The sequence below is a fragment of the Myotis nattereri genome (assembly GCF_964212035.1).
Source record: "Myotis nattereri genome assembly, chromosome: 3".
Taxonomy (NCBI): Eukaryota; Metazoa; Chordata; class Mammalia; order Chiroptera; family Vespertilionidae; genus Myotis; species Myotis nattereri.
The window spans coordinates 56820582-56833599 of record NC_138077.1 but is presented as its reverse complement, the minus strand read 5'-3'; the positions used below and the strand labels follow the sequence as shown (position 1 = coordinate 56833599).

The following is a 13018-nucleotide window of genomic DNA, read 5'->3' as shown; positions in this document are numbered from 1 at the left end:
CCAGAGGTGGGTGGTAGAGGGGTTGGCCACTAAGAGCACAGGGACATGTTTTTGTTTATTTTAATCCTCACCTGAGGATATGCTTTTTTTTTCATTATTGATTTTTAGAAAGAGAGGAAGGGAGAGAGGAATCAAACCCACAACCTAGGTAAGTGCCCTGACTGGGAATCAACCCTGCAACCTTTTTCGTGACAGGATGATGTTCCAACTGACTGAGCCACCTGTCCAGGGAGAGGCACAGGGAAATGTTTCGAGGTGATAGAACTGTATTATATTGCGGTGGCAGTTACATGACGGTATGCATTTGTCAAGATTCACAGCACTGTGCACTAGAATGGTAAGTTTTAATGTATGCAAATTATACCTTGACACAAAAAAATGGAGGAAAGTCATTTAACCAATGAGATCTTCCCTAACCACTTTATATCAAATATCAACCCTACACCCCTAGCACTCTTTATCATGTGTACCCCACTTTATCTCCCTCAAGGCACTTATCACCATGTACAAACTATTTACTTATTTATTTATTGCTTGCCCTTTGCCTCCCCCTAAAGTATAAGCTGTGAACCCCATGTGCCGACACACAGCTGCACTCGATAACTATTTATTGGATGAATGAGCGGGGTTTTGCCTCTGCATGTTACAGAGAAGCAGTGCTATGCCCTGGCTTGGGCACGGAGTTGTTCTGTGGCCACAGGTAAGTCAGATAGCTCTGTGGGCTGTCAGTTGTGCATCAGTAAAATGGGAGGAGTGCTGCTACCCACCTGGGAACCCCAGAGCATTCTGTAAGCAGTTGGTCCCTGACAGAAGCACACTGAGAGCATGGAGCTGAATGGCTTCCAGTTATGTGGCTGAGCCCAGGGAGAAGCCTGCCTCCATCAAGTTTACCCTAGTTTGTCACCATCTTTGATCTGTCCATTCAACTCATAAAGACTTACACAGGGCCTACTATGTACAGGGCACATGCCAATCAGTACAGACTACTAGCCCGGGTACTGAGGAGAAAACCAACCAAATGTAGAAATCAGGACTTGTCTTCAAGAGCTTAAATGTCAAGACACGTGGCCTTCTTCTTTTGCCATAAAGGACATTTATAGGACAGCTGGAAATTTTTTACCAAGTCCAATAAATTAGATGATAGATAGTATTGTATCAACGCTAATTTTGTGTTTTGATCTCCCAACTGTTCTTTTATAAGAGACTGTTCTTAGGAAATATACACAAGAGAATTTAGGTGCAGAGGATAACATATGTGCAACTTACTTTCAAACTGCTCATAAAGTGTGTGTGTGTGTGTGTGTGTGTGTGTGTGTAGTGGGAAAGAGAGATGGAAAAAGAGAGGGAGAGACAAAATATAAAGCAAACATGGTAAAATGTTGATATTTGGAGAATATGAGTGAAGGGTATACAAGATTTATTTGTACTATTTTTGCAACTTTTCTATAAATCTGAAATTATTTCAAAATAGAAGTTGAATAGAAAGTTTAAAAAATAAATTTATCCAGCCACATGACATGGCTGTTCACATGAGGGGGAAAGAGTATACACTGTGGGATAAGGAGATGGTTAGGAAGGGTTAAAGGCTGGGGCACAGGATGGGCCTGCGGACTAGAGAAGATCTGGACTAGAGAAGGGAGCAGCACTGTCCCATTGCTCAGGGACAGGGAGTGGCTATGAGCTGAGAACCGGGGTGATGTTTGGTGCAGGTTGGCCAGAGCACAAAGCTGGGATTAGAGAGCAGTGGTGTGAAGAGAGTATGACAATTTAAATCCCAGAAAATTAAAAATTCATTTCCTCAGTCACACTAGTCACATTCCAAGTGCTCAATAGCCACATGTGGTTAGTGGCTAGCATGTTGTGCAGACATAGCACACGGCATCGTCACAGAAGGTTGCATTGGACAGTGCTGGTGTAGGATGCCAAGTCTGAGAGTTGGGTCTTTGTCCTCAGTCTGACTGGGCTAGAGGACATCTGGCGGTCTCTACAATCCCTGGGTACAAGGACACCCAATTAGGAAGCTACTGCCATACTCTTGGAAGGAACTGGTCACACAGGACCAGCTTGGGTAAAGGCAGCTTCTTTTCTTTGGAGAGAAGCAGAAGATATAAATAAGAGACAGAGGAAAAGGTAAATAAAGTAGGGGCTAAAACAAGAGGGAGGTACAAATACTCATTAGAGAATTCTTGCTTGGATAAATGGGGAAAATTATATTGATAGATTATGGAATTTGGGAGTGAAAGACGTGGTTTGACTTGGTGAGAGTGAAAATGGTGGATGAAAGAATTTAATCTGTATGTAGGCAAAAGCCCAGGATCAGAATTCAGGGATCAGAGATCAGAGAAAGATTGGTGGAGATTGGAAGTGAAAGATTTTAGGATCAAAGATGGAATATCATGGAAACTGGTATGGGTTAGCTCTTTGGGGAAAAGAATGCAGTGAAGGTGAGCAGGGGCCAGGGTCTGATCCCAGCGATGCCCACGTGAGGAGCTGGGATGAAGGAGAGGGGCTGTGGGAGGATTCCGAGAGGCAGAAGGACAGCCACTGTAGCCAAGGGCAGAAGACAAGGGACACTGGGAAGTTAGCTTTAGGTATGACCAGCACCAAGCGATGGGTGGTGTGGGGGAGGGCAGGTGCAGTGGGACAGGGGTGTCAGAAGTCACTCCAGAGAAGATTCTAAGGAAACAGGGGGGGAGTCAACTAATCTATGCAGAATTTCAGAGGGGAAAGCGACAGAGAGAAATGGGGTGACAGAAGAGGAATGTCAAGCTAAGGTTTCTTCCAAGGTGAGAGAGAAGAGTCTGAAGGCTAGGAAAGGGAGAGCTCAAAGATGCTAGCCAGGAAGAACATGAGAAAGCCAAATCCCCCGCGAGTGGATACTGGATGGGACACGAAATACCCATGACTGGCTGAGCTAGGAAGCCCCTGCCCCTCTTCATCCCAGGCTGTTGGGAAGGGAGAGGGCATAACTGGAAGGGAGAGGCTGTCAAGGGAAGAAGAAAGGCTTGGACCACAGCCAGGCTCTGACCTCCTGTGGAGAGGGAAAGCCATCCGATCAGAGGAACTTTGTGGAGGCCTGCTGTGGGCTCTGTTGTGTCCCCCCAATTCGTATGTTGAAGCCCTAATGCCCATACCTCAGAAGGGGACTATAAGATAGGGCCTTTAAAGAGGTAATTAGGTTAAATTGAGGTTGGTAGGGTGGGTCCTAAGAAATTGGGACACAGAGGAGAAGGTCACAGCGAGAAGGCAGCCATCTATAAGCCACAAAGAGAAGCCTTGGGAGAAACCAAACCTGCTGACACTTTGATCTTGGACTTCTAGTCTGTGGTGCTTTATTAGGAAGAATGAATGCAGCTGTGGTTGGGGCTCTTGGGGCCGGAAGGAGTCCGACAGCCCCTGGAGTGGTGGGCCAGGAGCTGATAAGGAAGGGGCAGCAGCACAGTATGAAATCAGATGATGCCAAAGTCCCACCCTATATTCTTCCTGGCCACCCTGGGAAAACCTATGTGCCAGAAGGAGAGTCTGAGCTAATATCCGTCTGTCTGTGTTACAGACAAGTGAAACTGAAGGCCAAAGTTTTATATTTGTTCTTTAAATTTGGAGCTTCTGCTGTTTGAATTGGTTAGCATTTGAAACTGCTTTGGTTCCTATTAGTAAAGACAACTTTAAATGTCAGCAATGTTCTATATCCTATTCTATACATATTTTATATGACCATCTGCTGCAGTCCATTAATTGTTTCTGGGCTTAGAAGAATCTGATTTATGGGTTGGAGAGCCGAGTCACCTTATTCCAAACTGGTTTTCTGTAGAGAGCTGGATTTAGTTAGCTGTTTTAACCCATGGGCACATCATCCTTTATCTCATTTGGTTCTTACCCCAATCAAACACAGGCAGGGCACCTCACACTATTTCCATTTCACAAAAACGGAGATGGATTTGCACAAAAGCCAGATGACTTGCTGGGTTCATAAAAGCACATGTAGCTGAGTAGAAATACAATCCAAACCCAAACCAGGATCTTCTCCCACACCACTGCGTGTCCCCTTCTCCCAAGGCCCCCTCCCTGCCCATATCCAGTCACTAATATATGCCAAGTCCATCAACTAAAAAGCTCCTCGGACTGCCACCTTCCACATCTCCCCCCCCCCCACCCCCCCTTCACCATTCTAGTCCTAACTATACCACCCCTAGGCCCTGCCCTAACATATCCGTCATTCTGTGTCCAAAGTTGTCTTTCTCGAATACAGATCTGTCTCAACCTCTCCTGTGACTGCCCACTGTCACTCAGGATCAAGTCTGACTCATCTTCCAAGGGCCTTGGGGATCTGCTCCTGGCTTTCATCTCCAGCCTGCCTTCTTACTGCTCCCTCTTAGGGAACACCCTCAACCTTGCCTTCAATGCTCAAATCGGTGGTTCTCAGAATTTAGCGTGCCTCATCATCACCTGGGAAACGGCTAAAAGCACAGATTCCTGCCCTTGCTGGTTGGTGCCTGCACCACCATCAGGGGCTCGGGGGTGGGCACTGTTCTCTACACTGAATGCCTTTCAGTTTCTGCAATATCAGGCCTTTGCTGTCAGCTCTTTGCTGACTGTTGCACCTTCCTCAGGCAGGTCTCAGCTCATGGCTCACTAGTACCAGGCTGGGTTCCATGCTCCTCTGAGGAGGCACTATCTCCGCACCCATCACAAGGCAATGCAATTGCAGAAACTTGCCTCAACATGCGTGTACGACAGCAAGTTACCTGGAGACAGGAAGAGGACCCATCGTGCTCACCTTCTGTATCCCCAGTGCCTAGCACGGTACCTGCCACGTGCTTGAGAAATAGCTATGGAAGGCATGAGTGAACCCTTGAGGGTCTCTGTTAACCTGGGAATTCCAACAAACATGCCTGGGCTCTGATGCTGAGACATGGGTCCTGGGGCTTGAATCCTGGTGCAACTTCCTATGAAAAGGAGAAGCCTCCAGTCTGACCAGCTAGATGAAATATGCCAGGTGCTGAGCCTTCACACTAGACGGGAGAGGGAGGCTGGAAGAAGGGAGGCAGCCCCACGAAAACATCACGGATCAAAGCTTTGAATTTGGTTGCCTCCAGGGAAACCGGGGGCAGGGGTGGGGAAGCAGCCTCCAGTGTCTGCATAATCCACCTTTTGCTTCTGCCCCAGCCTGCCCAAGTCCTAACCTAGTCCTGGCTTCATGAACCTTCTGCCCTGGCAGGGAGGAGATCAGCATGCCACAGAAATTTCTAGACTGCTCCATCCGAAGGCATCTGAGTACATCTCTCCAGTGACTCAAGGGCGGAAAGACCAGAGCAAGCATTGGGGAGATATTTACAGAGCTCAGAGGCGGGTTTCACGGAGTCAAAAGGCTCTGAGATAATGAAAAGCAAAAGAGAATCGAGGATGAAGCTGGAACAGCCTTGGGTACCAATAGGTCCCTGGGTCTCTGCCTCTCTGGGGACATTGCCCTTTTTAGGTAGTTAACTAAAAATAGACATAAAAATCTTCACAATTCCCAAAACCAGCATTAACTTTTTGCCGAGGGCTCCTGAAGGGGACTTGGCCTGGGTAAAGGGTGGAGGGAGCACCCACACCACAGACTGTGTCAGAGCAGGAGGGTAGCAGTGAGGCCTCGGGGTGGAAGGCTGAATCCCACTGCCTTGCACTGGAGCAGGCTCAGGGCTCAGGGTAAAGGGACAACCCCCACCCCCTCCCCTGCACACACCAGGCTCCTTCCAGCTCCTTCCAGATTTGTGCAGAAATACTGGTGATTTTCCCAGAATTAACATCCCTGGGCAAATTTCCTGGACACATCCCCTCACAGCAAAGGCTGCCACATGAGAAGATTCCACAGGAACACTGCTCCTCTTGTTACTGCAAACACCCACCCCCAAGCCCCAGGACACAAAACGCCAGGATGGTTGTGAAAGAGGCAGCCGGCAGGGCTGAGACATAGGGCCAGGGTGGCCTGACGGGCGTCCTCCAGGCCCTCCTGCCATTTAACTGGCTTGTAGGAGATAGTGGAGAGCCGGGAGGAGCTGAGGCAGCAGCTCAAGGGCGGAGGGTGAGGGCACCATCGCTTCTCATAGACCAATACTCTGATTGGGAATGACTGGGAGTTGGTACCAGCTTTCGAAGACATTCATGGAAATACCCAGCTTCTCCCCCAGGCCCCACATCTTTCACTGTCAGGCGAGTCTCCAAGTCTCAGCCTCTCCAGTATCTCCTTTTAGCCCTTTGGGTCCTATCAGGATTTGACATTCCCCATGACCTGGAGAGAATATTTAAAAGAAGGGTTTGATTCTGGGGAAACCTTTTAGGAAAACTGGACACTGCTTCTGATATCCAAAGACATTTTTCAGTTGACATGATGTTTGGTTTCCAAGACAGACACATATGGAGGTCAAAGCAAAGAGATCTACAAGCATCATAATCTGGGGTGGGGGGGGGGGTGGAGGGGGTGTTCAAAGTGGGGACTGAAGCCAGAGTGACCGGTGCCAGAGGGCAGCTCAGCCAAGGCCAGGCCTGGAGCACAAAGGGGAGTTCAACCTGCCTCTCCCCAAATCCCAGAGACACGGTGGAGGCAGGGACCCTTAAAGCATGGAAACTCATGAACCGATTTGAAAAAACAAATACTCATTCTATCCCTGCCTCAGGCCAGGCACTGACCTCATGTTGAAAACGTGCCCTATAGAAGCCCATCGATCTATTTTCTCAAAGACCAGCCACTCTACAGACCGACAGGCCTCATCCCAAGTCTGTTCCTGCACTGGCATGGCCTCAGCTGTATTTCCTAAAACCATTTCCTTAAGCCCCACTGATGTCTTCTTCACACAAAACTCCATTCAGACTCCTTCCAGCTCAAACACCCTAGACCTGGGCCTTATGCTTACGTCCTCCTTCCTGCCAGGACATGTCCGCTGCTGTGTAACACAACCCACGCTGGCTTCAGCTGCCACACATTATGGCACCAAGGGGAGTCGGCTGACCCCACCTGAACTGTGTCACTTAGAAATACACTCCACTGAAGGGCCTGCTGTTGGAGCTGGAAAGCCTGGGACCAGTTGGAGACAGTCCCCACTTGACATGTGAGGAGGTCAAAGTCCAGAGGGGCAAAGGGCTTTCACCAAGGCCTCAGGTTCAATTAGTGATAAAACCAAGACTTTTGTCCCCTGCCCTCTATCCCGAGGCTATCTGGCCACACCCTGTGCCTGAGCAGGCTGCCGCCCACACCGGCTCAGCTCAGGGGAGGTGCTCAGCTATGGGCTGGAGGAGTCTGAGTCAATGAAGCTCCCCGAGCGCTGCCATTAAATGCCCATCAGGAGGGGAAAACCAGTCGTAAAAGACATTGGGACCATGGACAAAAATTGAATGTATACGTGGACTAGATGGCAGCATTGGGTCAATGTTAAATTTCCTGATTTTAATAACTGCATGTGGTTATGTTCCTAGGACAGTGATGGCGAACCTATGACACGCGTGTCAGAGGTGACACACGAACTCACTTTTTTGGTTGACTTTTCTTTGTTAAATGGCATTTAAATATATAAAATAAATATCAAAAATATAAATCTTTGTTTTACTATGGTTGCAAAGATCAAAAAATTTCTATATGTGACACAGCACCAGAGTTAAGTTAGGGTTTTTCAAAATGCTGACACGCCAAGCTCAAAAGGTTCGCCATCACTGTCCTAGGAGATATACAATGAGATGTTTAGAGGTTAAGGGCATAATGTCTCTAATTCATTCATTAATGGTATGTGTATCTATATGATGAATGGAAAATATGTATGCATATCATCTATATAAGATATATTGTAAATATATAGCTGTATGAATATATGAATGATAAATATATATAAATATATACATACAGAATGATAAAACAATACAACAAAATGTAAATAATTGGTGAATTTAAGTAAAGTGTATATAAATGTTTCTTGTACTATTCTTGCAACTTTTCTGCAAATTTGAATTATATCAAATAAAGTTATTTAAAAATTCCCATTGAGAGGCATGCAGCAAACACCCTGACAGGTCTCAAGATCCAGGGAAGCATGCCATTCCCGCCCACCACCCCCACTCCCCCCGCCAGCTCCAATGACAGTCAGACCTCTGCACCCCAAGCGCAGACAGAAGTGCTGCCCAGCCTGTGCGGACAACACAAAGTGCGGCTCTGAGGCTATGCCAAGGCGCAGGGGACTGCTGTGGCAGGAGAGTAGAGCAGGGCTGGCCTCACAGTTTCACATCTCACTCGCCGTGAGACCCTGGGCGGGAAAAGTTAGTTGTCTAAGGCTCAGCTTGGCTCATTTGTAAACTGGAAACAGCTCAGTAGGGTGAGACTTGCCTGAAGTGGCATAGATTGAGCACCCAAGAAGATGCCTGTGGCACGGGTGCTCAATAAATGCTTATTTTCTATGACGAGCAAACGATCCTCCAAGTCAGGAGTCCTCACAATATTCATTATGGCATCGGTGCAGTCTCTCCCTCCAATAATGTTATCATTCCTCTTCAACCAAACCACATTCTTTTCCTCCCTCATAGCCTGGCCCAGAGTCTCCCCTACCCTGAAATCTTCCCACAGGACCCCTCCTCACTCCTGTACCTGCAACTGGGTGTCTGGCAGGCTAACTTATACTTGTCAGTTTCCTCTTGCCCGCCCCTGGGTGGGGCCCGGCCAGCTCAGCAACGGTGGGGCTCCCCCAGGCTCTCGGGCCCCCGCATGGATGAGTGCTGTCCACTCACACCTGACAGCTCACTTACAGGACTGAACGAGGGGCTGTGGAGGGGAGGGCTGCAGAAGGGATCTGGCCACAGTCTGTTTGACAAGAAAGCCACTCAGCCTTCCCTCGGTCACTGGCAGGAAAGATGGATTTCCTGGTTACATCAGGCACTTCCCAGCCTTTGACAAAAATGCACACAACACAGCCAGGCCACTCAGGCACTCGAACCTCTGGGCTTTCTCATGGAATCAGATATCTGGGCCTGGGAATGGCAGTGCTCTGAGAGAAAAAAAAGCAAGTTGCAGAGGCACCCCGATCGTGTGATATAGTTGCATATGGAAATGCAAATGCACAGAATACAGTAATTGCGATATATCTGAGGTGAGTGGAATTGGGGGTAGATGAAAGAGGCCGTTCACATAGTACTCGGTATGTTTGGATACTGTTTAAAAGGTCTAAACAAGAATGCATGTATACTGAACTTAGGCAATTAATAAACAATGCAAAGTGTCCCCCCCGAGAGAAAAGAACTGCGGTGCAGACCTAAGACACCCTCTTCATTTCCTATCTCTGGGCAGCTGCCTCCTCAGGCGCCTCCAGGAGCAACAGGCTGGGGTGATGGAGGTTGGGGGAGGGGACGGGCAGCAGAGGAATTCCAAGTGGCCAGTGGTATACATGAAGCCACATGTCTGCAATTCTAACAGGAAGGCTCTCGACGCAGAGGAAATTCCCCTTAGCAGATGAGCAGTGTCTGCAGAGCGGATCCCTGGTGGATGTGTGCATGTTCTAGAGATGCAGCCTTTCCTGCCAGCCCCGCCCTCCCCTAGCAGCACTGGGGACTGAGCCCCTTTCCTGCTCCCGCTGCAGGGCAGGAACCCAGCCTTCCAGCCTCCACACTGCAGAGCTGAGCATGGTGCTCCCTCCCTACAGCGTGGAGACTGGGCGGGTGTGCATGAAGGGCCCAGAGGTGTCCAACTTAACCAGTGGTTCTCAACCTTCTGGCCCATTAAATACAGTTCCTCATGTTGTGACCCAACCATAAAATTATTTTCATTGCTACTGTTATGAATCATAATGTAAATATCTGATATGCAGGATGGTCTTAGGCGACCCCTGTGAAAGGGTCGTTCGACCGCCAAAGGGGTCGCGACCCACAGGTTGAGAACCGCTGAACTTAAGGGAGGCTGCAGAGGAGAGCCCTTCGGCTTCTCAAGGCCAACAGTGCAGGCCCGGCTTTCCTGGGACGGCTGGCTTCCAGCCTGACCTGCCCACCTGGACCGGCTTAAACAAATGCTGAGGGCTGGGCCGCACCCACCAGAGCTCCTGACTTAATTAGTCTGGGGTGCAGCCGGGCAGTGGTGTGTTCGAAGGCTCCCCAGGTGACCCGCACACGCAGCCAGGGTGAGCCCCTGCCCTAGAGCTGGACGATGACAACTTGACGGGGTTCTCCACAGCCCTCCCTTCCAGGGCGAGGAGCCAGGCTGGCCTGCTCTCCGTCTCCAGCTTGTTTTCCTCCTTCCAGCTCTCCCGTGACCCCACCTCACCTCCCTCAGGGCCTCGCTGGAATGGACGGACCAGAGCTGAGGACAGGAGGCTGCTGACCTCCCGGCTCAAACTCCTGCACTCCTGCTGTGCCCCAGGGCTGGCGAGTGACCTGCCAGACTGGCTCACAGGTACTTGGTGCGCTCTAAGATCCGGCCTCTCTTCTGCTCACATTTCCCATAACTAACAGAGCACAGGCATAAGAAATCCTTTTGCAAGATAACACCATTAACCCATTTTTACTAGGTTTTTCTTAGAATTGTTTATGCACTTCCAACAAGTTATTAAAGGTCCACGCTTGGTAATCTGAGGCTCCCCACTGTGCTTAAATTCTCATAAGAAATTATAATTCCAACTGGCAGACCCACCACACTGAAGGCTGGGCAGGCCCCCCAACCGCCCCCCCCCCCCCCCCCCGCCCATGGCCTGGCTGGAGTATGTGTAAGGGACGCAAGCTCATCATCAGGAGGGGACATGCACCGCTTTGAAAAGAGTAAAACTAAGTCACAGAGCCCTGTGCTGTAATGGAAATAGGGAAACGGCCTTGAATGAATAAAGCTCAATCACTTTCCTCTGTCAGTGCGGGTATGTAAGAGCTTATCTTGTTTGTTTTTTAAATGTAGGAAGTGTGTGTTAGGGATGTTCAAGCAATTCCACACCCTCTGTTTAAACTGGAGGATGCGGAGCATAGTTCTAACAAAATTACACCAATAATTCATCAGTAGGGGAAGCCAGGGCTGCTGCATTGTGACTTTGTGAACTAGGCACTTTTGCCTTCACTGGCCCCTTCCTCCACGAAGGAAAAAATAAAATAAAATAAATCAATAGACCAACATATGAATTATATTTCCAACTGCACTGGTAAAAAGACGAACACATTAATATTCTGAATGAAAACATTTTCTTTGACCTAAAGTGTATTTTTTCTTATTTTATGAGGTTAGGACAGTGTTGGGCCTGTGAAAGCACCGTGGACCCTGCACTTTCTGCCTCTAGGTAAGTGGGCCGTGGGAGGTCGAGACCCACAGAGCGGGAAGAGCCCTACGCGGCCCAGGGGACCCTCCTCCCCTCGGCCACGGGTAGCACAGCTACAGCCTGATTCTCAGACACTCGGAGGGGCCTTCTGTGAGCAGGCGCAGCGGAGTCATCCCAGAAGGGCCACCTGAGCAGGCCTGACTGTGGCCCTCGGGGAACACCCAGGGGAGGAGGGAGAAGGAGACCAGACACATCACCGTGGCCCTGGGAAGAAGACGGTCCGTGCAGAAAGGAGGTGCTGAGGGCTGTGGGAGCTCATAGGAGGGGAGAGTGACGTTCAGTTGGAGCAAGGATGGACTCCATCAGGGATGAGGTGGCTTTTCCGTGGGAGCCTGTCCCATGAGAGAGGTGCAGAATGAAGGTGTAAAGGAAAAAATGCAGAGATGTCCAGGGCACAGTGAGGAGCTCAGTTTGGCTTGAGTATAAAATAGGCGTCAAGGAGCTGAGGGCAGCGCTTGCAAAGCAGGCTGAGGCCAACGCCAGAACGTGCGTGTGCATGGGTGGCAGGTGTGCCGGGCAGCTGGGCACTCCAACCAGGAGTGGTAGGGCCAGAGCCACCGGTTAGAAAGGTCTACCTGCCAGCAGGAAAGACCCACCTGGGAGAGGTGAGGAGAAGCGCTCCCAGGAGTCCGGGAGAAGGAGGAAGGACCTGAGTGAGGTGGAGGGTGGACAGGCACCTCCACGCGGGATGTGGGAGGTCGGGAGAAATGGGAGGCCTGGGAAGAGGCCCCGGGCTCTGTCTCCAGGAGCCCCAGGGCCGTCGGGGGCAGGCAGGGCCTGGGCTGGCCCTCAGGCCTGGGGACACTGGGAAGAGCTGAACAGGTACTCACTCTCTGTTCCCAGCACAGGAGGAAGAGAGCTCCTGGGCCTCCGGGCTTTCATCTCAGGGGCCTTGGCGCTCTCACTGGCGGGGGCATCTGGAACAGACAGGTGACAACAAATGTTAGTCGGCAGCTGCCCAAGGAAATGAACAGAGGCGGCATCTCAATAAAAATCCCACCCCAACCAAAGGACAGCCCCCTCCCCTTCCCGGTTCAGCTCCCAGGGCCTCGGTGCCTGCCCAGCAGGGCGCCTGCGCCTGGGCCTTCTTCCACAAGAGCACCAAAGAAGGAGTGTCGGTGCCTGCTGCCCGGGGCCTTATAAATCAGATGGAGAGTGCAGCCGCCTGGCAGGGTGGATGGACAGGCTGTCCCAGGAGCTGGTGAACGCTTCCCCCTCCACAGCGGGCACCTGCAGCCAGACACCGCATCACGTGAGCAGGGGGGATTCGGCGCCCTCGGCTCACCTCTCCCATCCTTTCCCTCCACTGGTCTTGACTCTCAGGGTAAACATTCTGGCTTCCAGAATCCTGCTCTATGTGGAGAGGATTCCTTTTCAGAGGAAGGAGGGAACGGGTCCTGCCCTGGGGCTCACAGTCTGGAGAGGCCGTACAGCCTCTCATTTCTTGGCTTCCTTCCACAGATGGACACTGACAGTCAAACCTCCAAACCAGACCAAGACCTCCGAGCAGGCGGCCGGCATGCCTCACCCGCTCTGGCCTGAGCCTTGAGCCACGGAGGACCCGGTGGGCGGTGGCAGCGGCCTTCCGGGCAGAGCGGAAATGCTGCATGGTGCCTGCACAGATCCTCAGGCCTCTCCGCATGCCCCCTCTCCCAGCGGTGCACAGTGTGGGTGATGCCAGGGGAACCCTGGCCAGGGCAGCAGGACATCGTGCT

At 50.6% G+C, this 13018-nt stretch overlaps 1 protein-coding gene across 2 annotated transcripts in view; it reads right to left on the bottom strand.

The window, feature by feature from the left end:
* The window catches only part of MYLK (myosin light chain kinase), a gene marked incomplete at its 5' end in the record, with an annotated part of 113526 nt that overhangs the window by 48986 nt on the left and 51522 nt on the right, over positions 1-13018 (bottom strand). For both annotated transcript variants that reach the window (XM_081085427.1, XM_081085426.1), the window contains one exon: positions 12134-12220. In XM_081085427.1, the coding sequence (XP_080941553.1) occupies positions 12134-12220 (87 nt within the window). The remainder of the gene's footprint in view (positions 1-12133; positions 12221-13018) is intronic.